The 22981-nt window shown below is 44.8% G+C and overlaps 1 protein-coding gene across 2 annotated transcripts in view; it reads left to right on the top strand.

Moving 5' to 3' along the window:
- LOC138497992 (protein brambleberry-like) overlaps positions 1 to 22981 on the top strand; it is a 297213-nt gene that overhangs the window by 115152 nt on the left and 159080 nt on the right. For both annotated transcript variants that reach the window (XM_069621767.1, XM_069621768.1), the window contains exons 4-5: positions 17610 to 17795; positions 18150 to 18372. In XM_069621767.1, the coding sequence (XP_069477868.1) occupies positions 17610 to 17795; positions 18150 to 18372 (409 nt within the window). The remainder of the gene's footprint in view (positions 1 to 17609; positions 17796 to 18149; positions 18373 to 22981) is intronic.

The following is a 22981-nucleotide window of genomic DNA, read 5'->3' as shown; positions in this document are numbered from 1 at the left end:
CAGAAAGAAAGTAAAATCCAACACTGGACTGGTAGCTCACTAATGCAATTGGACATGTCGTGTACAAAAGATCTCCGCATGGCAAGCTAGTATTCCTTGCATCCGTTTGTGTATCTGGACAGCTCAGCAGAACACACAGCATGCAAATCAGTGATGTTCTCACACTGCACAATCTTTACTTTACAGTGCAAGAATATCTCCAATTGCATGCAGTGTGATCTGTCGAACCGCCCAACATAGAGGTGAGGAAATCCCAATGAAGCGCTTCCACCACCTTGCCCCCTCCACCCCCAGCCTGCATATCCTACTGATCACTCGCTGCCCTACCCTTCGCCCCGCCCCCAATGTCTCCTCGTGTTTTAAGGTGTAGCATGTATATTTTGGTTCTCAACATTTAGACTTTAATAATGTATGGGTGTGTTGTGATACTGCATTGGGGTAAAGGAACAAGTGGTAATCTTCTGGCGGCATCCAAAAGCGTGTTCGGTGTGGAAAGAGGCGGGGCAGAGATGGGGGCAGGGCCAGGACAGCGGCTTGACCTTTTGGGTTGCAATTCATATTGGCACTTGCTGCACTGGGGCTTGACTAGACCATGCCTGGAATAATACAAATTGCACTAAACCTCTAAACAAATATCTAAACAGAATACTAATCCATGGAAATCTTTAACTGTGCATGCAAATGAAAAACATACTAATTGACACGCACATCTCTTTAGAGGGTTCAATTTTTTTTATTTTGTATATTTTTTTTTTCAATTTTTTTAATTGAGATTTGTGTTGGGGTAGTTTTAGTTTGTGGGGTTATTTCTGTTTTAGTATTTTTTTGTAAACTTTTTTTTTTGTTGCCTTTAAAATGCTAAATGATCACATTCTGGGGGCAGTGAGATCACACCTCTGTGAAAGCATCCCCAGGCTCTCAGGGTTTCTACATTTACCCGCTCTGCCTCCCAGTCCTTTCCCATCACAAACATTCCCCTTCGTCCCCCACACAAACATCCCGCCCAAATAAAAGATTTACCTGGTTCCTGGGACGCCCAGGTCGTCCCGCTTCTGGACCTGCCGCACTGATCTGCATCGTGGGGCAGGATAGTTCGATTTAGAAAGACTATTCGGAGTGCTCATTCTACATCCATCTTCTATTTCAGTTAATGGACACATATATTTTCACACAATAGCCTTTTAGAGAGTGTTTCATAAGTGCAATCTGAGCTTGGAGATTGTGATTGACATTAAATTAGTACTGCATAGGGCTCTAAACGGTGCCATTAGGTAAGGGGCATTTTCGTTCAGGCCTTAGATCCAGCTGTGGCAGGTGACACGTCACTATTTTCCTAATACCCATTTTATGTATTATTGGCAACAGTGAAGCAAAACCAATTCAATACATTGGATAAGCCAATACCTGTACCTTAAACTCCATACACAATGCAGTTGGCAGAAAATCATCTGGCTAAAGTCACTTCAGTTGAATGAAGTAAAATGAAGTTAAAAGCCAAGCTCAGGCGTGGAATAGGGTGTCCCTCATGGCATGGAGTCATCTGGCCACCCTAGTACCTTGCAAAATGCTTGTCTTGTCACCCTGTTGGTCCTTGGCTTCCTGGTAATTCGCTCTCCTCTGCTCAGTAGCCTCTGGTTCGTGACAGCTGTGCTCCATCTCCCTTCTAGTCCTTGGCTCCCGGTGGGATCCTCGCAGAAACAAATGGAAGCAAAATGCTTTTTCTTTTCTATGTTGCTGTCTTGTGTGCACTTAAGCCAAATTCCCATGCTTGCATGGCGTGTCCATGCACTGTAAGTCAGCACTGATTGGGGAAAGACATAGTACCAACAACCATGTTAAAAATAATTGTACCTCGGCGCCTTAATCAACTACACATCTCAACACACAACTCAGCTAAGGTGCACTAAATGTCCCTAAACGCACTAAGCCACCACAGACCCACCAACAAAACCGTACACACTCTTCAAGCACTGGTGAGAGGCAGCTTCACAAACAATTGCAACCTGGAGTCTACGTGAACTATGTCCCCCCCCCCATAATGCTCTGTCCCCCATAATGCCATTTTGCATGCCATTGTGAATCAATATGGATGTGCTCATGGGCTTTGCAACGGAAACAAACCGAGTTAAGCTGGTCATGACTTCTGTGAGAAAGGCATGGTGCTTTCAGATGGATAGACACAAGGATACACGTTTCCAAAACCTTTTTTTTTTAATAAAAATGAGTTTTGAAGAATGCTTAACTTGCCCTATTATAAATGGAGCAGTCTCGACCATTAAAATAAAGAAGAAAGGATAGTTCAAAAGTCTGTGTCAAAAGTAAAGAATCTGTCTGTGTCAAACCTATGCTTGACCTCACTCTCTAAATTAACAATGTGTAGGGTATTGGAAAAAACATAAGTGTCTCAAAATATAACCTTGGAGCTTCATCTCCACTCCCTTCCCCAAGTTCAGATCACTCTGGAAAGTTCTTTCCAAACAGTTAAAAAATAAAATATGATTTAAAAAAATAGTTCAATTTTTTTATTCGGCACAGTTCATGTACTTCTCTCAGGCTTCTCTCGCCTGATGATGGTCTCTAGCATAACGCACGTCTGTTTTAACAATGTTCCTGTGTGTTTCAGACTTTTCCTTACTGGAGCTTAGACCCTCGTTACTTTTACCTTCTTTAGTATTTCACATTACTACATTTAATCATCTTGATATACGGGGCTCACTGCCCCAATTTTCCTGCTTTCATCATGCGAATTATATCAAAGAATTTCTAATGCGGCAAAGATTTACTCATTCCTATGCCTGACCACTCCGACACTGTTGCATTCTGGTTGTTTTATTCCGTATATGTATGTTTTCCTCAAGCATGCTTTCTAGCACCGCGACAAGTTCCACTTGCTTGTCAATTCATTCATCATTCGGTTCCATTTCATCCGATCCCTCTCGGGATCCTGTTTCATTCAGTATTCTCTCTTAGCCTTTCCCGTTGGCTTTCACTTCCATTGATTTTACTCAACTTTTCACTTCAGCGTTACTTTGTTTAACTTTCACGTTTCACAGAAACTTTCAATAATGCAGGATTCCACAGGACCAATTTGTTACTTTGTTTCATTACAGTTCATAACAATCGAAGCTTTCTTTCGAGTCTCGCTTCTTATGTGTGCGTACTCTTGCTTGCAACTTGGTAATCATTTGCGTCTTTACAAACCGGTCTCATCACCTTGAACTCACTGGTTTTACTTTTTTCAATGCATCCTTTGCGATTCTTTAATTCGAGGGTTAGGGTCTCTACCACCTGCTCCTCAGACCTTCCTGGGCAGCCTCGCTGTCCCAGGGAAACGAGCAATCTCTTGGCACACAGTTCGGAGAGATTAGAAGGCTTCTCGGCTTCCTTTTGAACCTTTCGGCTTCTTGGAGAAACGGCTTCCTCACCGTTTTCTCCTGCTTCAGTCTGCAGCCTTGTAGCGTCTCAGCATCCGGTTCTCTCAAGCCTGATTCTCAATAGCCTCTGCTCAGCTGCTTGCCATCTAGCCTGCTCTCCTTCAACTTGCCCTTGCCTTCCTGGCTTTCCGTGCTCCGTTTGTGAGTCTGGGTTCCACCTTTTATACTTAGTACGGTTCTCTATTGGATTCAGGTGTTTGTGATCGTAGCCAAGTGCCGGACTTCGCCTGGCCCCGTTCGAGGGACAGAGCAATGGAACATTGCCATAGGTCATCTTCACAGCTTTGGTCTTCTTCCTCATCCCGTTATTGGGACTGTCATAGGGAAGATGGGAGTTGTAGTATCCCCTAAGGATATTCGAGATGGTGGATCTGTGATTGTTGAAAAAGGGGGAGGATAGTTTTGTGGAGTGTTTGTGTTTATAAAAACCTTTTAGAGGAATGGGAAAATGGCATTTCTCTTTTAGCCTTTGCTCCCTCTCTTTAGGCAAGAATGATAATGAATGAAAGTGAGTTTCACAACAACTTTGAAAGGCTGAGGAAAAGGAGGATGGATTGATATGAGTTTTAGAAGGGATGTTTCTTTTTGATTTGAATATTTCTCCATTTGTTTGGTGCTTTCTTTTCCGTATAGGGTTTTGATGTTTTCACAGGTTTACAAGATTGGGCAATAGAATATCCCATAAAGACTTCCGCTATATTATTTGTTCTTTCCACTTCTGGAAAATACCATGTCTCACCTGAGGTCTTCTCCAACGCTCCCCAAGAATCCCTCACCCAGGTGATCCTCCGCCCCCAGTGTTGGGATCTGAGAGCGATGGCCCTTCCCTGGCCACCTGGATCAAGATTCCCGGGGGTTACATCAGAGAAAGCCCTCGGGTTTCTCACACTTCCCACATCCGCTGAATTTCAAGGGTTTTGTTAAATCGGCGCAACTTAACTTAACGTTAACTAAGATATTTTCAGTGAATTTCAAGGGTTTTGTTATGCCATAGATTTTATTTTTTTTTAATTTTTTTTTTAACGGGCCACTTGCCATGGCCTTAGGCCATGTCCACTGTACATGTTCCCCCAATAGCTTTCTTTTGGATCCACTAGGTGGCCATGACAATTGGCTGTGGCTACTATACATGTCTTTCGGGCCCAATAACTAGGGCCTTTGGCCATGCCCACTGTATCTTTTTAAAACGCTACCACCTTTCACTAGCCATGGCCTTCTCCCAGGACCTTTGGCCACGACTAACAGCCGTGGCCCATTTAGATTTCTTCCGGTCGCACTAGCTTCGGCCACTTCCCATATTGCACCATTCGGCTCCTTAAAGTAATCCATAGCATTTGGCTACACCCATTAACACCCACCTCACTGTAGCTGTAAAACTACACACTTTTTTATTTTTGGTCTTAATCTCATTTTTTTAAACTTGCTTTTATTTATTTTATAAACATTTTCCCCATAACCATGGGTATTAATGTACTACAGATAGTATCTGTGGACGTGCACAAATGACCATGGTTGTCCATCAAAGCATGCAAAGCTCAAAACTAAACCCTACCCTCCCAAATGCCCCCCTCCTCCTGCCATGCTATTCCCGCCCCCCCTCTGTAGCCCTCTCCTACCCCCCACCCCAACGCTCCTTGTAATCTGATGCGCTTTCATTCCTGATCTAGTTTTCTATCATAACCGTGGTTACCCGCCGGATAACCTGGGAAAAGGTTTGAGCGCTGAACTGGTGCCCAGACCCCCCCCTCGTAGGAGAGTAGGTGATGAGCCTCTGCCCTGGTGCCCAGTCCATCTCCGAGTCCCAACCGTCCCTCTCTAGAATCCTCAGGCCCCCCACACTCCAAGCTCCACTTAAACATTCTAGGAGGCCCTTGCACACACTCAGCCATTCATCACAGTCCTACCAGGATACCACACAAACCTTACAGTTTGGGGGAGTGGAGAGGGGAGGCTCCTTCACAAACCTTTTTGTTTTGAGAATTTCATCCAACAAGTGAAAAGGTATTAGCAATAGAATATTGTGGAAATAATTTCAGCTTTTTCATTTCTGAAAAACCTGTCGCTGCTGCTAATCGCCATGGGAGCTATAGCTATAATTTTGGTAGAAGGGGGTACAAGTGCTCCCCTTCTACAGCAAATATTTTAACTACTGGACGGGATAGCCCCAGAACTCCTCCACCCCCTGGAAATCGAGTCAATGCTTCGTGCCCAAGTTGCTTCGTACCTGGTCCAATTCTGTCCAGCGGTTGTGGCTGTGCCCTGGAGCAAGATTTGGACTTTTTCTCTATGCGAAAATAAATGGGGACTAGGCAGAAACAGCTTTTATTCATTTTTTTATTTATGGATCTTCCCCCAGATTTCCAGTCTAGAGTGGGTGTGGGGGGGCATGCAAATCAGTCATGAGTCAACTTATTAGCAATTCATTTTTCGGTTTCCTATGTGTCTTGATACTTAACTATAGTGCAGCGACCGCCACACTATAATATATATTATACATTGTATTTTCAAAACACTGCCGAGTAGCCAAATAAATCCCCAGCCCACACATTCCTGTGGCTTTTGAGCAGCCAAATTGTGTGGGAAATAGCCCAATATGGCAACCCAACTCAACACTGGTCTGATATGGCCCCTGTTAAAGAAGTCCACACTCCACCTCATCACAATGTTCCGGTTCATCAGGAAGGGGGGGGGGGCATATAGAAATTTGTTGTGACCCAACTATTGTCAAAAATCGAATCACTCCAAGAGTCAAGCTTCCACCCCAAATTCAGCACACACTTCCACCATCCAGTTGGGAGGGATGTGGCATTCCAATTAATCGACAAGGGTGACTCATGCCTCTTCTGACTTCTCAGCTGCATTCAACACAGCTTACCATCCTGCTTATCGGCCTCCTACCTGAGCGGAGTGGCTTCTTTTGATGACAACGTAACGTGGATGGCTTCTTATCTATCTCGTAGACACCAAGCCCTAGAGATGGGTCTGTTCTGATCCAAATGACTCCGTCACATGTGGGGGTCCCCAAAGGCTCCGTCCTCTCCCCAGTCATTAACCTATAAATGGCACATCAGGGAACACATTTTTGTCCTAATCGGTCCACCTTCTGCCAAGTGGCTTAATGATATGCAGCTGGGATGGATTTTCCCTGCAGCTATTGCTCAGCCAAATCCCTAGGCTGCATTGTTCACAGCAGCCTCTGTCCAAAAGCGCATGACTAAGAAAGCCCAAGCTGTCTGGCTACAGATCACCACACTCTGCATAATCGAACGCTTCATCGCCCCCCCCCCCACTCCCTCAACATGTCTTCCGCATGGAGGCTCAGGCTCTCATGACCTTGCTCATTCATGGGGGGCGGGGGGCGCAAGGACATCCTGTTTATTGTGCTACCAACCACGCATCTGTCCCCTACCATTCCACAGGTGTGCGTCATTACAGGTGTTCAGATTCACCTGCATTGCCCCCTCCATGCGCAAGCTTCAATGGATGCCCCTCCCGCCAGGGTCCTTTTCAAAAGTGCTTGCAGTCTTGCATGGTGCGCCAACACACCCAGCAGCTGAACTCCACGCCTCTGGAGGCTCCTTCTCCTCCCATAGCAAATCCACCAAAAGGATGGAGTCTTTTCTAGCCCACAAAGAGAAGACCCGCTGTCCTTCTCCTGCCATGACCCAACACTCTGGAACGTGATCCAGCTGCCGGCCCGGAATGCTCCCACCATCCTCCATTTCTGCAAAACGCTGAAAACGTGGCTCCTGCATCACTAAATCCACGTGGTGTCCACCCCTCCGCCAAAAGTAGTTGTTGTCCAGGAAAGTCATGCCCTCAGCTGGCATCCACGTTTTGTAGAGCGCCCCGCTTCTTTTGTGCTATTAACAATAAAATAAAGTACACCCTGGCCCGATTGGTGCCAAGATGGGACGGGGGAGATGGATGTACCAATACGTTTTATTGAAAAATGATTTGTTCACTTTAGTGTAACAATAAAATGCAAAGACAGTAAATGTGGGCACCATGTTCACAATGACTTGCTTAATTGAAACACTCAACCGTTCCCCTTTCAAAGTGTCTTGCACGTCTCATTATTGCTACACAATATTATTCTATATATCAAACCTGAAGTGAAGAGGCCAGAATATTGCTACGTTAGTGTTTGGAGGCATATTGGTCGTCCCTCTTCCAGCAGATTGCTCACCCGAGTAGGAGCACAATGCGCCACTTTGCAGACAAGGGTATGAAATGAAACGACTGCAGTGGTGGTTCGGCACAGTACATATACATACTCTCACATTTCCAGGAATGCCCCCGGGTGGTATCCTGTGAGCTGATCTTTTCAGCGCCACAAGCTGACCTTTTCCATCAGCCACCATTGATTAGGAAGTGGTTATTGTATTTGCGATGATTAATGCAATCTTCTCTGTTACATTAAGTTCTTTTTAGTCCATGATCTTGCATGTTTCAATAGGTTTTGTCTGTGGAAAAAGGCTCCAGATGTCAATTTCTCTTGAAGCAGATTTCTGTATTACTTGTGATTGACTGCTGTTTTTTGGGTGTCTAATCAGATCTTTTTTGTTGCAGTATTGTAGCGTGCCGGATAGCCGTGCATGTGGCTCAATCCATCGGCCGCATCTGTCATCCTACATCAGATTGAGATGGTCTTTAGCTTGTGTACATCCCAATATGTGCAGAGCAGGATCCTATATTGGGTGTGGCCAGTTTTCAGGTTTGGTTGGAGAGGATCTTCGGCCAGCATGGGTTCCCAGGTTTTATTTGGGGAAAGTCCAATCAAGTTCCAGTTCCCAGTCTGGTTGCATTCACAACCCCCTTTCGGTCTGTGCTTTACCCAATGTTAACAGTTTGCAGTATCCTAAGAAGCCTTTTTCTAAGGGCCTCAGCCCACCTAGGTCTACCAGCCTTTGCCTGCTGAACTTGGCGATGGAGATCCACTCTAGGCTGCACTACCTGCGCGCTCCTGTGGCACCATTTCACCCAGCTCCATTGACTGGAGCCCACTTTCGCCTTCTGAGGGTCCCTCTGATGAAATCTCAGACCCTTGGTGCTGTGCTGGTCACGTTCTGGTCTTCTCGTAAATGGTGGCTTCCTGGTTGAAGGACCACAGAATGAATGGATGAGTTTCTTGGTCCAAAGCTTGAATTCGATTTCGTTAGTTAATGCCCCACTGATGGTCAACAATATTTTCCCTATGCGGTCACACTGCAGTAGCCATTGAGCATAGTCTCCCTTTATCACACACTGGCTCTTGTCACTTTCACTTCTTCACCCTCACTCTCTCCTGGATATTTGTTGAGATGCCTTCTGGAGCCCGTACTTTGGTGGCCCAAACGAGGACCTGTGTGTGTGTGTGATTGAAACATGTGAATTGTGTCTGCCGTCAACTTTTTCAGGTGCTCGGACAACTTCAATAAAGTGTTACTCTCTATCCAGGCTACAAGCGTGTATTCGTCCCAATTACAGTTTGGCTTATGGCATTTTGACTTGCATTACTTATGAATGGAAGTACACATTGATGAATGCCAGCCTTGTCCCCTGAACACCCCCCCCCCCCCCCCCGCCCCCCTCCCGTCCCCGCACCACCAGTTTTGTTGTCTAATAATGCTAAGTGGAGACATGCCATATAGTGGGGTTTTTAATGTTCGGTTTATTGGTATTGAAGACAACATAAGAACAGTAAACTAGGCCAAACAGCCCAAAGCTCTTCACCTGCCTTCTCCCGCTCCTCTCCAACTTGAACATGGATCGCAGCATATATTTTCAGTTATCAGACATTGTGGAGACCCAGGCCGCTGGATATATTTCAAGAGTCCAATCTGTTGTGGCAACCGTCTTTGGTGGCTGTTTGTGCATCCTTGCAATGTGCATGAACGTTTTCAGGGCAGTAGGCCTTTGGGTGAGGTTTGTAATGCATGAAGCAGGGCGCCCCATTCAAGTTCCAACTAATTATCCTCTCCTGCTCCCTGCCACCACTCATCTTTGAACATTTGGCTCAGTAAGGGGCCTTTAGCTGATTTCCAGGAAATAGCCAGTCTCTGCCTTGCCAGCAGTAGTAAGAAGGCAGGTAACTCCCTCCTATGCCAGCTCACTTTTCCTCCTGGCAAAACCCCCAAACAAATCAATCTTAGGTGTACTTTCATATTGTCCCCCTAGTAGGTCGTTGATTTTCATAATCGCAGTATGTTATAAATCCTGCATTGTTGGACACCCCAAAACCATGTGCCAAAACCCAGCCGAGTCACCCCCGACACTGGTCACATGCTTGGGAGTTCTCCGGGTTTATCATATGAAGCCTTTGAGAGGTCCTATAGAGGTCCTATATAAACTGTGTAGTATGCTGAATTGTATTCGTTAGAATCGGACATTCCTAGACCGCTCACTAACTCATGAACATATTTTGGCCCATGTCTTCCCCCTCACACCTCCTTCATGTCCTTGCCCCCATTTCAGCTGCACCTTCAGATGTGGCAGGGTGACGCTGTCCTGCAGTGCCACATACAGTCTGGATATTGGAGACATGCCATACAGTTTATTCCCAACTCTCTGTTCGGAAGCCTCGGGTTGTATATCCTTCTTGGGCACTGCAGCCATCCGCTGGTTAGTATCCAGTATTCCGTGGGAATATATTGTATTTACTGCAAAGGCATGGTGACGACACTATTGTAGAGAAAGGAGCAGTCCTGTGAGGCAGTTCCTTGCAGTAAATAGCAATTAGAGACTGGGCCTGTACCAACAAGGCCGATAACATGTATGGGGATGCTTTTGGTCTCGTGCAGAAGGGATGTGACTGCCCCTTTTTGTGGTGGGACCAAGCCTGGTTTGCACATGGTCTTTCCCCTTATGTAATAGCTTGGCAGCCTGAAAAACAATAGTCTGGAGGGTTGGCCAGACCTGAGCCCGTGGTTAGGATTTATTCAAAAATTTCCAGCCATCGAGTTTTGGTTTAGCCCTGATGCCATTGCAGAGATGGGCGTAGTCCTGCGCGACATTGCCTTGCAGTAGATGGCCATTTGAGACTGAATCTGTACCAGTTGAGAATGGGAGTTGGCTAGAAAAGGGAATAATGACAGAGGGGATTAGATGACCTTGTATGGGTGGGCTCCAAATATCTTAAATCGATAATCTAGCAGCACACAATGATATCGAAGTACCCAGGAATCCAACCTTTTGCCCTTATCCTTTGGTTGACCCTTCTGTCCGAAAAGTAGAATGGGCAGGCATCTGCATTGTTCCAAAAATGAAATATCCCAGTTTTACATCATAAATAGATTGTATGGCATCTTGCATTCTCCCAAGCAGCCGTTCTGATGTGTTATGTGATGAATCCTGTGAGATCCTCAGAGTCCCTGTCTCAATCCTCCTCCCAGGAGGCCAGTGGAAGGCAGAGGCTTCTTGATCCTGACCCTTAACCGGGTGGATCACCTGGGAGCAGAAGGCCCCCAAGGGAATAGGAGGGTTCTGCTAGGAGAGACCGCAGTACTCCTAGTTTCTGAAGGATGAGATGCCGGAATATCTACTGGCTTGTTGTAAGAATCGGAACCCCTATCCAATAGGTGCCCAAGCTATTGGTAAGGGAACGCCATTCTGGTCAATGTAGGGCGCAAAAGAGGGGACATTAATACCCCTCTTTTTGAGAAGTCTGATCTTCTCTGGTTTAAACTGTGGAAACCAGAAACCAGTATCTGTCGTCGGATCCCTTATTGAGAGATATATTTTAATGACGGTGAGGTTACTAAAACTAAATAACTAACAAAGATGTTGGGGTCTTCAAGTCCCATAATCGCATAGGTACTGGGACGAGGAGCCTGGAGGCACAGATCTGCAATGCAGCCTAGTGTCCTTAATCTACATTTGAGAGGGAATTAGGATTATTTAAATCTCCCTTGGGTGCAGATGCTAGAGAGAGAAGGTAGCAGTAGTAGTGGAAGGAGTTTCCTGTGGTCGTGTATACAGCATGACGAGTATGCTGGGACCACCACTGTGCCTGTTGGCGCTTAATGGTGCTGAGAGGGTTGTGAGCTGCGGAAGTCTGTACTGCAGAGGTCACAGCGGGAAGTACCGTGGTTTCAGGCTGCCGTGTGGGGAGAGGAGCTCTCCACACACCATGACGGTCTCTGGTGGCTAACGAGCTCCAAGACACGACGGGAAGAAGAAATCCTGGCAGAGAAGGTGCAAGGCATCCAGCGGCAACCGGAGCAGACGAACGCTCCAAGTGTGGAGAGAACAGCAGAAGTTGCATCAGCGGGATAGGCGGGCGTGTAATGAGAAACCAGAGAATTTGCTTTGCAGAGGTCACCCCGGGGCTCTCCGTTGTGAACCGCTAGCCTCATACTTAACTTTTCAATTCTGAACTAATGATGAAAAGAAATGTTGGCGCAGTGCACATGCTAATTGAAAGCAAAGCAAGAAAGTTCAGAACTATCACTTTCGAAGTACAGAAGGAGTAATATTTGACACAGGCTGTAAGCATTATTGCCCAAGGAAGGAGGCGGCAGCTGTAAACACGCAGAGTAACCACCATTGCCAAAACGAAGAGGAGGTAATCCTGATCTCTTAGAACGCCCAGTATTGACGAAGCAAAGAGGGGAGTAAACAAACCAGTGTCCACTGTCCGTGGAACTCTCGCATTCCCCTGTACACCAAGTACAATTGAGTCAATGTTCATGTAAAGGAAATTCGGTCACTAAAAAGGTTTTGTTCCTCTATTAAATATATAATGAATACATATTCACAAATAATTACATGAAATTCTGTACAGTACACATTCGGATATTTTCTTTTTTAAACAAATATGCTCTACACGTTTTGGGATGTCCGTCTCTTCTTCAGGAGCAAGAACTTGCACTGTCTTTCATACGTTAATCTTACAATAATCTATAAACTCAAATGGAGAATACTCTTTTAGTTCTAAAACTTTCACAAGGTTACATGTACTTATTTAGACACTCTTATCATGGCCACCCTCTTATCATTCACCTGGTGTCAGTCAAAAGTTGATATCTTCTAGTCGTAGGACCTGGTTTTCAGCCTGTTGAGATTAATAATCACTAGAATTAGCTGTGCCTTAACTGTATGATCTAAGGTCATACGTATTAACTGGGAATACTCGTACCTGTCAACTAGACTGTCGAGGCTTCTGCAGGAATAGGGACAGCTCTTCTGGGCTTTTCTATATTTTCTATGTACTTGACCTGTAGCAATTACTGTATAGCGAGTCCCTTATCTTGGTGTAACTTTTCGCCATTGGTAACATACAGTTTACAGCATCTGCTAATCAATTTTTTTTTACAATCATGGCAGATCCTATCTTCGCTTCACATCTCATTAGGCTCAAGGTCCTTGTGGTGGTCTAGAATAGGTGAAGCTCTGCAGATCTAGCCAAGATTCTTGCAACCTATATGAAATAGATATTTAAAGACGGTGTTTATCCCAGGACTATTAAATCCCGGTCGCTGTAATCCGAATTCATCAATTTACTATGTTAAACTGTTAGACAGTTAACAACAAGGATGTCTCATGTGCTGAGGCTTACCTTATCAATGCGCCTATGGGGCAGTCTGTTAACTTTAGCACTCCATCACCACAGAGAAGCAAACCGTCTCGGGATATGTTGATCTTGTGTATGTAAGAAGTGAAAAGAACTGCTTTTAAAGTCTAATTACCCCATATTCCTTCACAAAATGGATGGTTCAGCTCGCCTGCAATCAAACTGCTGTGCTGCTTCATTCGCACGCTGTGACACTCGGCCAAAATGAAAATGCCTGCTTATTTGTGCAGCCTCCCTGCAACTTCTGTGCATGATGACTTCATATAAACGTATGAAGTTGGGAGTGTCAATCCCCGCTCCAGCTGTCATGCCTGATCAATAGTAATTTATGTGCGCATGGCACAGTGTATTAACTCTAAACGTAGTTTCTAAAGATATTGGAGAACACTATTCCACTCTATCGCCACTATTCTGTACTAAAAACATGGGATCCTTTAATCTACATATAGTCCTTTAAAATACATAGATGGCATCCTTCTCGCTAAAATGAGGTTTTCACTGGGATATAGCCAAACGGAGGTCTGCTAGAATTCATCCAATGGTAAGTGCTTGTATTTTGGTGCAAAGGTTAGTGCAATCCATTAGTAAATAGCCAAATGGACATTACCCATTACTAATGATGATCACAATAAATTGCATGTGTTAATCACGAGTCCTCATCACAGGAAGTATAGATTAAGCACCTAGGATCCCAGATGGATCCAAAGATCAATATAATCTCCTAGATGGTAGCCTTCCCCTTCAAGAGGTGCACTCATTAAGATGAACCCAAATGGAGATGGAGATCTGCTCGGATTTATCCAATGTTTAGTCCTGGAAATCTAGATACATAAATAGGCGCTGTCCTTTGCTTGCTATCAAACTGGGTGCTACCCATTGTTTAATACTGGATGAATCAACTTGCATGTGATGTCCACAGTTCCAGTTAATGTCTCTCACGCATGTGTGCTGCTTTTAAAGTATATCCATAAACTAGAAAGACTTCTGCAGGTAGATGATTAATGGTGGTGGACATGCTCACTTTCTAGTTCCTGCTTCCATGATGACAGTTCATTGCAGCCAATTTAGAGGAAGGCTTCTAAGTAAGTCTTCCTTCATGCCATGTGGGGTCACACTATCTAGCTTTTCGATCCAGTAGAGTGCCCTCTGATTCAGTTTCTTGGCTAGGTCTCCTCCTCTGTTAGGTTTATGTACAACCTCCAGTACCATGAATTTCAGTTGGGCTACAGTGTGCCTTGTGTCTAGCAAATGCGAAATGTGTGCTCTTTGTGCTCTTTTGGCATCTGGCATGGAATGGAAAGGAATGAGTCATCATGCTGGTGATTTAAAACTGCAGAAGAATAGTAATTGGGAGGTTGAGCAGTATATAGTCTGTCACTTCTTTCCACTGACTGGTGCTGACTGGCTTAGTGATGCAGTGCCCGTTTGCACAGCCACTCGAGCACATGAAAGTTTACACAACTGTTGCTCTTCGTTGGGACCTTGCCCTACAACTGTGCAGAATAGAATTTGTCTATGTGGATGCCAGCTTTACGTCGGTTCCTCAGATAAGTATGGACATGAATAGTGTTATACACCACATTGTGCTGCACACAATCTTCCAATAACTTGTTTCCCACAAGGAGTATTTGTGGTATTACTCGGGGCTCCTGCATCCTGTTAATTGAAACAGGACATATTTATGGATCATCTTTGCCACCTATGGTGCATGCAGACTACAGCTGCTAGACTACTCAGGAGGGTAAGCATCCGAGTGCACACTGCGCTTCAGATTTTTTTTTTTTAATGGCTAGCACCCTTCCTTCTTGCAAGACCAATGACTACACCTTCCTCTTACTGTATTCTGGCCCTTGATTTCACTCCTAAATGTTCCCAGTACTGCAGACTCTTTGGGTGGCTGCACCTTCGCTCTTTGTTGCGCTTCCTCATGGAACACACTCTCAATATTGTAATTGTTTATAACGCGCTTGATACCCTGGGGTTTCCAAGTGCGGACCTGGCGATCGAACCTGTGTTGCACCGCATCTTCTTGCTTCCAAAGCAAGCGCGATGCCCCTAAACGATCCTCCCAAGACTATCTTAAATATATAATGGTACACAAACAGTAGTGGAAGACAAAATGTTGTGGATTACCATCTACACAGGCTGTGCTTGGTAGCCATCTGAAAACCACTGAATGTGGAGAGTTTGAACAGAATGAATGGGGAAGTAGTCACAAATATATTCAGCTGGTTTATTAATTCAAATTCAGTATTGGAGAAACAACCCGCCATTGTGCACACTAACATTTGGAGCATACACCGATCACGGCCGGTATTAAAGGGAAAGCACGCTAAAAACATGCGTTATACTTTATTTGTACTGCATTAGCGGCACACCAGTCGAGCAACAACTACGACTTGATTGCAAGACTGCTTACAGACCTGTCCAGCCAAGCATGTAGGAATTACTAATTCCCCAACTATCAAAAGCACAATCAAGAATTAGAATCACAATCAAGCCAAGGTTCAATAACTATATATTAGTTCAAACGGCAAATGTATTTGTATGCCCTGAGGACGGCCTTTTTGGTTGAAACACGTGTTGGCATTTGGCATTTCTTTAGTATAAAATACTTGGCATTTCTTTAGTATAAAATACTTGGTATCATTTGGCATTACATGGCAGGACTTGCATGCGATTATGGCATTTCTTTAGTACAAAGCACTTTTTCGCAATTGTATACAAGTTGATTATTGCTACCTGGCAGATAGCCTGTTTCAAATAATGTGTTTTGACATTACATGGAAATATACTGAGTCTTAAGTATAAACACTTTCTTTTACAATTGTATAAACACAACGGTGTACACACAGACGTTTACTTTAAGTTTTGATTTATTCAACACATTGAATGCGAGATACTTTACCTGTGAATGTACAACCTTGTTCTTTGAATTAATAAACCAGCTGAATATATTTGTGACTACTTCCCCATCCATTCTGTTCAAACTCTCCACATTCAGTGGTTTTCAGATGGTTACCAAGCGCAGCCTGTGTAGATGGTAATCCACAACATTTTGATTTACTTTAGGGTGATAGTGGTAGATCACCTTACCACCTACACGACAGCAGCTCAACCACTTCTTAACTTCCTTTCACATAATCCCAGTTGTGCGCATTCCTGATTAGGGCTTTACTTCCACATACCCTTTTTTCAGTAGTGGAAGACCACTGGATCCTGCCGCTTCTGCCTTTTTGAGAGCCTCTTGATGCTATATCTTGCAAGATAAACTGAACGGTTGGAATTAGTGGAGGTGGAGGTGGAGGGATGAGTGATGGACAAAATCTAAAGGTTTGATGTGTGCAAATTGGAAGCACTAGACGAGCCTATTTAAAGTGACCTGTGAGTCCAGGTGATGTTGACCAACAACCAAGTAGGATTAAGAGTTCTGTCTGTGACCTGAAGTGTGGATGGCGGGGTCGGTAGGTGTGTGGCGTCGGTAGGTTGGTGCGGTTGTTTGCTTGATGTTTTTAGTGATTTACCGTCTTCCCCCGTTCCATGTTTTACTCGCAATACTTTTCTATGAACAGAATTAAAATTCTACTATAATGCCTGACACAAGACCAACATGGATATGTTTCCTAGGAAGTCTGCTTTTAGCCGTAGGACATGTCCTACCCAGTGCAAAAGCACCATTGCTTCCTTGTAGATTGCGGGTATTCCCTACCTGGCCATCTAGATACCGGATCCCTTGAGAGGGGGAAGGGTGTTTCCTGCATCTAGGCCCACACCCACGCATGAATTGGTGAAATTCAAGGTGGTGTGATTTATGAGAGAGCTTGTACGACTTCTTTTTCCATAATACACTTGGAGGTTCACAGTTGCTCCTCAAGAACAATCCCTCCGGACCAAAACCAACTTAAAATACCAACTAAGATGCCTTTCAGTCCCCGCAAGCAAATATTGTGCCATGGATGGTGTTTCTCTTCTCCAGAATGCTATGCTGGGGATGAAACATTTCGATCCGTGAGGGAGGCTTTCTGACATCTCCATAAACTTGGTCTCTTGTACGCCAGTGAGATAAGCTGAACTACTCTAATATTCCAAAAAGGACCTTATCTTGGAAATTCTGAGAAGATCACCTTTTTCTCCCTCCATCGAGGATTTTTTGTGAGCTATATCCAGAAGGGGGAGCTGTGCAATGTAAAGTTAATGAATGTTTGCTACGCCCAAGTACATGTTCAAGACAAAAGTACTCTAGTTTGTGCTAGACCATGCATGGTTGCAGCAATGGGCAATCTTTTTCAGATCTGATCTTGCACTGCACCAGCAGACCAGAAGTTGCCCCTTGGTTTCTAAGGCATTGCTGGGTTTCTGTACAAAGTAGACGGCATTACAATTTGGCCGTTGTTTAGAGCTTGAAGACTGAGTCATCCCGCTTTTAAGTGCTGCAATACTTAGTGGTATTTCCAGGTTAATGGTTCATTGGAAGGTATTCTGAGATTCTGAGAGCTCTGACAGTCTTGCCTGCTTATCTAGGCTTTTTCTTTTTTTCCCTCCCTCAGTTGGGTGATCAAGACCATCCCACTTCTTTAATGCCCTCTCCTATTTGAAATCTGTCTTACTCTTTCTATTAACAGACCCTGGCCGAATGTACTGGAGAGATGGACTCCGATACCTGGAACGCCTACCACATCGTGAGTAACCGTGCCCGTGCCGTGTGCTATGCCGCCCGGCAGCTACACTTCAGACGTCGGACGGAGCACACCGTCAACACGCTGGTCTCCACAGCTATGAACCAACTGGAGGCCATGAAGCTGCTGAAGGTACCTGTTGAAAAGATTCCACATCTTTCCTGTTGGCTGCACACACCATGGAATGTTACCCTTTATTTGCAATGGAGCAGCATTTGGCTGCCCTCCTGCTGCAAGGGTAGGGTTCTAAATAAACTTGGAGTCATCCCCCCCTTATTTGCTGCTCGGGTCATGTACCTGGCTATTCAACTGTGATTACATCTTGAGAGACTGGCAACTTGTGATTTTAGGTTTGTGATCAATTGCATTAAATATTGTACTCTACCACTGTATGCTTGTGATGGGTGGAACATACTGCTAGGTCAAGATGGTTTTCCTTGAATTAAACCTCCTAAATTACTGACGGAATTCCTTTGTGCCTTACAGGAGGGGCAGGAAGAGCTCCGGGAGCTGACCGCCGAGTCACTGGAGAAGGTGGTGAGCACCCAAGAAGGTCTCCAGTCCCAGCAGGAGCAATTGCAGAACAGCCAGAAGAAGATGGAGACGTCCATCAATGGCAACCTGGAGCAGCTGGCACAGGAGAAGGCACTGATAGCCAGCGGGCATCAGCTTGTGGCCCAACTCATCGAGGGAATCACCAAGAAGATGGGTGAGTGGGGACAGTGAGGGAGACTGCCTACCTTGCATGTGCTTAGGTTGAGCCTATTCAATCGAGGAGCGGGACTGGAGGGGGTTGTTCTTGCACCTTGGGCATGCATGCCTGGCACAGTGATGCATGATCCCGAGTGTACAGATGGTGGAATTTCTCTATAAAGCACCTTTTTGAAGGAGTGCGCAGGAGTGGAGTCTGCTTGTATATTAATGGCAGAACTGAAGTGTACTTTTTCTGCTGTATGTTTGTGTGCATTTTGTAGTGTCCTGTTTTTAGGTCTGCCCCCTGTCTGTGTTATCCCTGTTCCCAAACGTGAGGATATGTCGTGTGTGAAGGAGGGGCATAAGGTACAGAGTGAGGTACATGAAATAAAGTAGTCCAGTACTCCTCAGCTCTGTGTCCACGTCTTTAGTACGCCAACTTCAGGGGCAGAAGTATGTGTCTGCATTTGATCCCAGTGCATTGACTGACAGCAGTTCAAGGGTCCATGGTATCGGCTGAAGGTTCTGGTCGTTCCATCACCAGAAACTCATTGTTCTTAAGGAAACTTGCAGAATGAACTCCTGATCGTGAAGAGCCAGCAGACTGAGCTCACAAGGGAGCTGCTCTGACTATATGGATGCAGACGTAGATGCGGATGATGGTTGCAGTGGTGGAGACATCCAAGTGATTGTCCCTCGCAGTCGGTCAAAGAGTGATTAGGAAACCATCAAGGTGGATTGAGGAAATGGAATAATGTGCCATGTGGTGATCTATGTAAGGGGAAGATGTAGTGTCCTGTTTTTATGTCTGCCCCCTGTCTGTCTTATTGCTGTTCTGAAACTGAAGGATGTGTCACGTGTGAAGGAAGGGTGTACAGAGCGAGGTACACAAAATAAAGTGAAGTCCATTACTCCTCAGCTGTGTCCGCATCCTTATTACGGCTCTTGTTTATTAAATCCAACCATGGGCGCTTCCCTGATGGAATATAATACATTTCATTGAGGCACAGTGCTTGATCATGTGATGCATGAGGGGAAAAGGTAAAGGGAGAAGTGTGCATGCTGGCAAGGCAAGCATGATTGATGCACTCGGAGGCCTCTCAATCAGTTTGTTTCTCTATGTATGCTTGAAGGTAGCTGTGAATGCTGGCTTATCTTTACAAAACATCACTGGCAAGTCAATGGAAGAAACACTGCTTACTAGTCAATTGATGTAAGTGACGTAAATTTATTACCATTGGTCCATAGGCACTGGGCAAGAGGACCTTTCCAAGACCTCATCAAATTAGCTGTAATGTCATGAAAGGTCACTTAACAAAATGTGTCCGTTTTCTGTCCCATTTCATTGTTACTTGTATTTTAAACAGTACCTCGGCATCAAGTCAAAAATGTACATGTCGGGGCATACTCTGAGCACGTGCCTCTCTCCGCCCTTTCACGTCATTGGTATACTAGGGGACGAGTGTGATAGCTCAATTATGTTCTACTTTAAAGCAAATATGCCACTACTAGATGGATCTCATCGTGACCAAGGTACTCCAGAACTGGAAACCTGGTGCTCCAGCAACCTGGAGCCAAATGGTTGGTCACCCTATGTAGTGGTCTTATTTTATTTACTTAGTTTTACAGAGTGCCAACTCGTAGGAACGCCTCTTCAAGGCGCCAACCGGAATTAAGAGTACAAGGGCGACAGGCGAAGGACCATGCAAGGTTTCAGATTAGAGGACCGAGTGATCACATGAAGTGTGCCTTTAAGTGCCAGCAAGAGGTGCAGGGTAGGCTAATCTTGCGGGAGGTATAGGTACATTGCTGGGACAAGTTTCTGGTAGGGTTCAAGAGGAATGTGGTCTGTTTGGAGAGAGATCCTTTTGGGTCTCCATAAGAACTAAATAAAATCAATGTTATGCTGCCAAGGATTCAGGCTGTCTGCTCCATAGCAGAAGCAAGCCACAGACCATTTAATGATAAAGGAAGCCATTGATTCTCAGTCACAGGCCTTCCCTTCTGGAACTTGTACTGATCTCGCATTGATAAACCATGCTACTGATAGTTCACTCTGGGCCTTTGACGGCCGAGGGATGTCCATGAGCAAAGCGCCTACAGGTTATGGTGGCCACTGAATCAACAACATTCTAAAAGTTTCTCTTGGCTCACCAATTGGGGTGGAGTGAGTGATCCAGGCCAAGCTCTTTGGAGGGGGGCGGGGGAGTGCGGCATGTGGAGTACAGAGCTGTTAAATGCACCACAGGGCACAGTCGAGATCTAGAACTGCTGGGTTAGAAATCTGTATTGTTTGCCAGGCTCTGGACATTCTTTGCCATTTTTCTTGGGATAGCTTGGTAAGTTGTAACCTAGCATGTGATTAATCTCACCTCCGAGGATATGCCAGAGTTCACCTTTGCACTATAGATCATCACTTTGTTTCATAGGGTGGCCAGTCCCTTAAATCCACACTAGCTTTGCTCACTTTTCCTTGCATGCCTAGAGTTTTGTTTTCACTTCTGCTTGCTTTGAAATATGGTAGTTTACTTCATTTCCCAGAGTCCACTGCATTCAGCATGTTTGTCTTGCCAAACTACAGTATTTAAGTCAGTTTTCCAGTTTTATATCTGATAGTTCGGAATGTACTGACTTGGAATTGTGTACTTAGTCAGGCCTGACATTGGGTTTGTCATATCAAGGAGATATTGAAAGACGGCTTCCCCAAAACTCTGCAATTAATTCCCAAAGTCATCTGTGAGTAGTATTGGAGTTGGCCCATTCTCGTCTTATGGCAGCTCAATGGGGGATAGGGACAACCCGGTAGTTCTGAGATTTTATTGGTCCGTAGTGTACCTGGATGTAAAACAATTTGCAGCATGTGAAATATGCCAAGAACTGCAAATACTCTAGTACCCACTTACAGCCCCTCCCTATCATTGAGATTACATTCTCCTGCATAGCTATGGACATTGTTGAACCACCAGAAACATACAAGATGGGAATACCTTTATTTGAGTAACAGTTGATTAAGCTACCCGGAAGCGTTCAACTAAGGAATAACACCAGACGACAAATACTAAAGCACTTCATTTTCTTTCCCGGGCAGGGTTCCCTAAGGAGATCCTTGCAGCTCAAGACGCCACCTTTATGTCCAAGATCATGCAAGAAGTAAAGGAGTTTGTGCAGATTAAGACCCTGTGAATCTTGATATACCTTCTTCAGATGAGGGTTTGTGAAGAGATTTAATTTCTCAAGAGGATCCTCGATACGTTAGTATAGGCATCTGGCTGTAATTGAGATGTAATGATTCCCTGAGCTCTTTTTGCCATTGGGAAAACACCTCGGGCATACTTGGGTTATTGCCCCTTCGAACTATTATATGGGAGGGAACCACAAGATGTCTTAGACCTGCTCAAGAGGCTACGTTACCCATCTCCAAGACGCTTTAGACCCATATGGCCATGGTCCGAGAAATTGTGAAACCTCTAACTAGACCACAAGATCATCAAAAATCTCTCTGCAACAAACTGGTTGTAGCCAGCGTCCTTTTCTATAGGATACTCTGATTTGGTCTTCCTACCCTGAAAATGCTTTGGGACTTAAAAGATCATAGAAAGAAAGCCCCCTAAATTATGTAGTCTTTTTCAGCCAGACCAATGTAAAAATCTCAAATGTCCATATTAATCTTTTAATGGAATGGAATGGAAGATAGACCCCTTAAAGAATTCTACTATTACCATGGCCACTCTTAACAGACCACGAACGAGAGGTTCAGTTAATCCCTACAAATCGTACTTTCTCAACAGGAACACCTATATGATCTTTTGAAACAGTTTCTGGAAAGCTTGTCAGAAGAACTCTGTAGGGTATGAAATTGTTTCCATTTTATGCACACTCCTCTAACAAACTGCACATTTTAAAACCCTGTAGGATTCCTGAGGCTTGGGGAAAGATAATCTGAGGAAGAGCCCTTAGTCATGGTTAAGGTAAACCTAATTGTACCCTCAAGAGTCGGTGGTACCCTCCTGCCCCATAGTTTTGGTGGCCAAAACCGATGGGAGCTGGAGATTCTGCATTGATTTTCGAAAGCTTATCTCGATCTCTAGCTTTGATCCGGGGCATGGGATAGTTATAGAAGGATTAGGACAAGCCTGATAGGTATCATATTGGATTTAGGGAAACTTGCCAGTATCCTTTTTGTGTATTTTTTTTCTTTTTCTCTCCCAGTATCCTTTTGTTAAATCCATCGGAAAACGGCATTTTCCACACCACAGGGATTCTTCCAGTTTAAAGTCCAACCCTTTGGGTTACACAGGGCCCCTGCGACAGTTCAGAGATTAATGGACAAGGTACTTCGACAATTCTTAACATATTCACCATCGCGAGAAGATCACTTGCCTTCACGTAAATCTGCGTAAATCGGGCATTTGTGTTAACCCCAAGAAGGTCAAAGTAGTCCAGTTAACACCGGTCCCCAAGACCAAACAAGACCTCTGAGCCTTCCTTGGACTGAACGGTTATTACATCGGTTTAGCCCCAACTTCTATACGCCAGCCACCATAAGTTTTTGCAGTTGGGAATTTAATTTACCTGGGATAAGGCAGATAAGAGTAGTATTGCAGGCCTGAAACAACTACTTTGTC

The sequence above is a fragment of the Ambystoma mexicanum genome, chromosome 5q (assembly GCF_040938575.1).
Source record: "Ambystoma mexicanum isolate Mex_15411 chromosome 5q, UKY_AmexF1_1, whole genome shotgun sequence".
Lineage (NCBI taxonomy): Eukaryota > Metazoa > Chordata > Amphibia > Caudata > Ambystomatidae > Ambystoma > Ambystoma mexicanum.
This window is presented reverse-complemented; position numbering and strand designations above follow the sequence as displayed.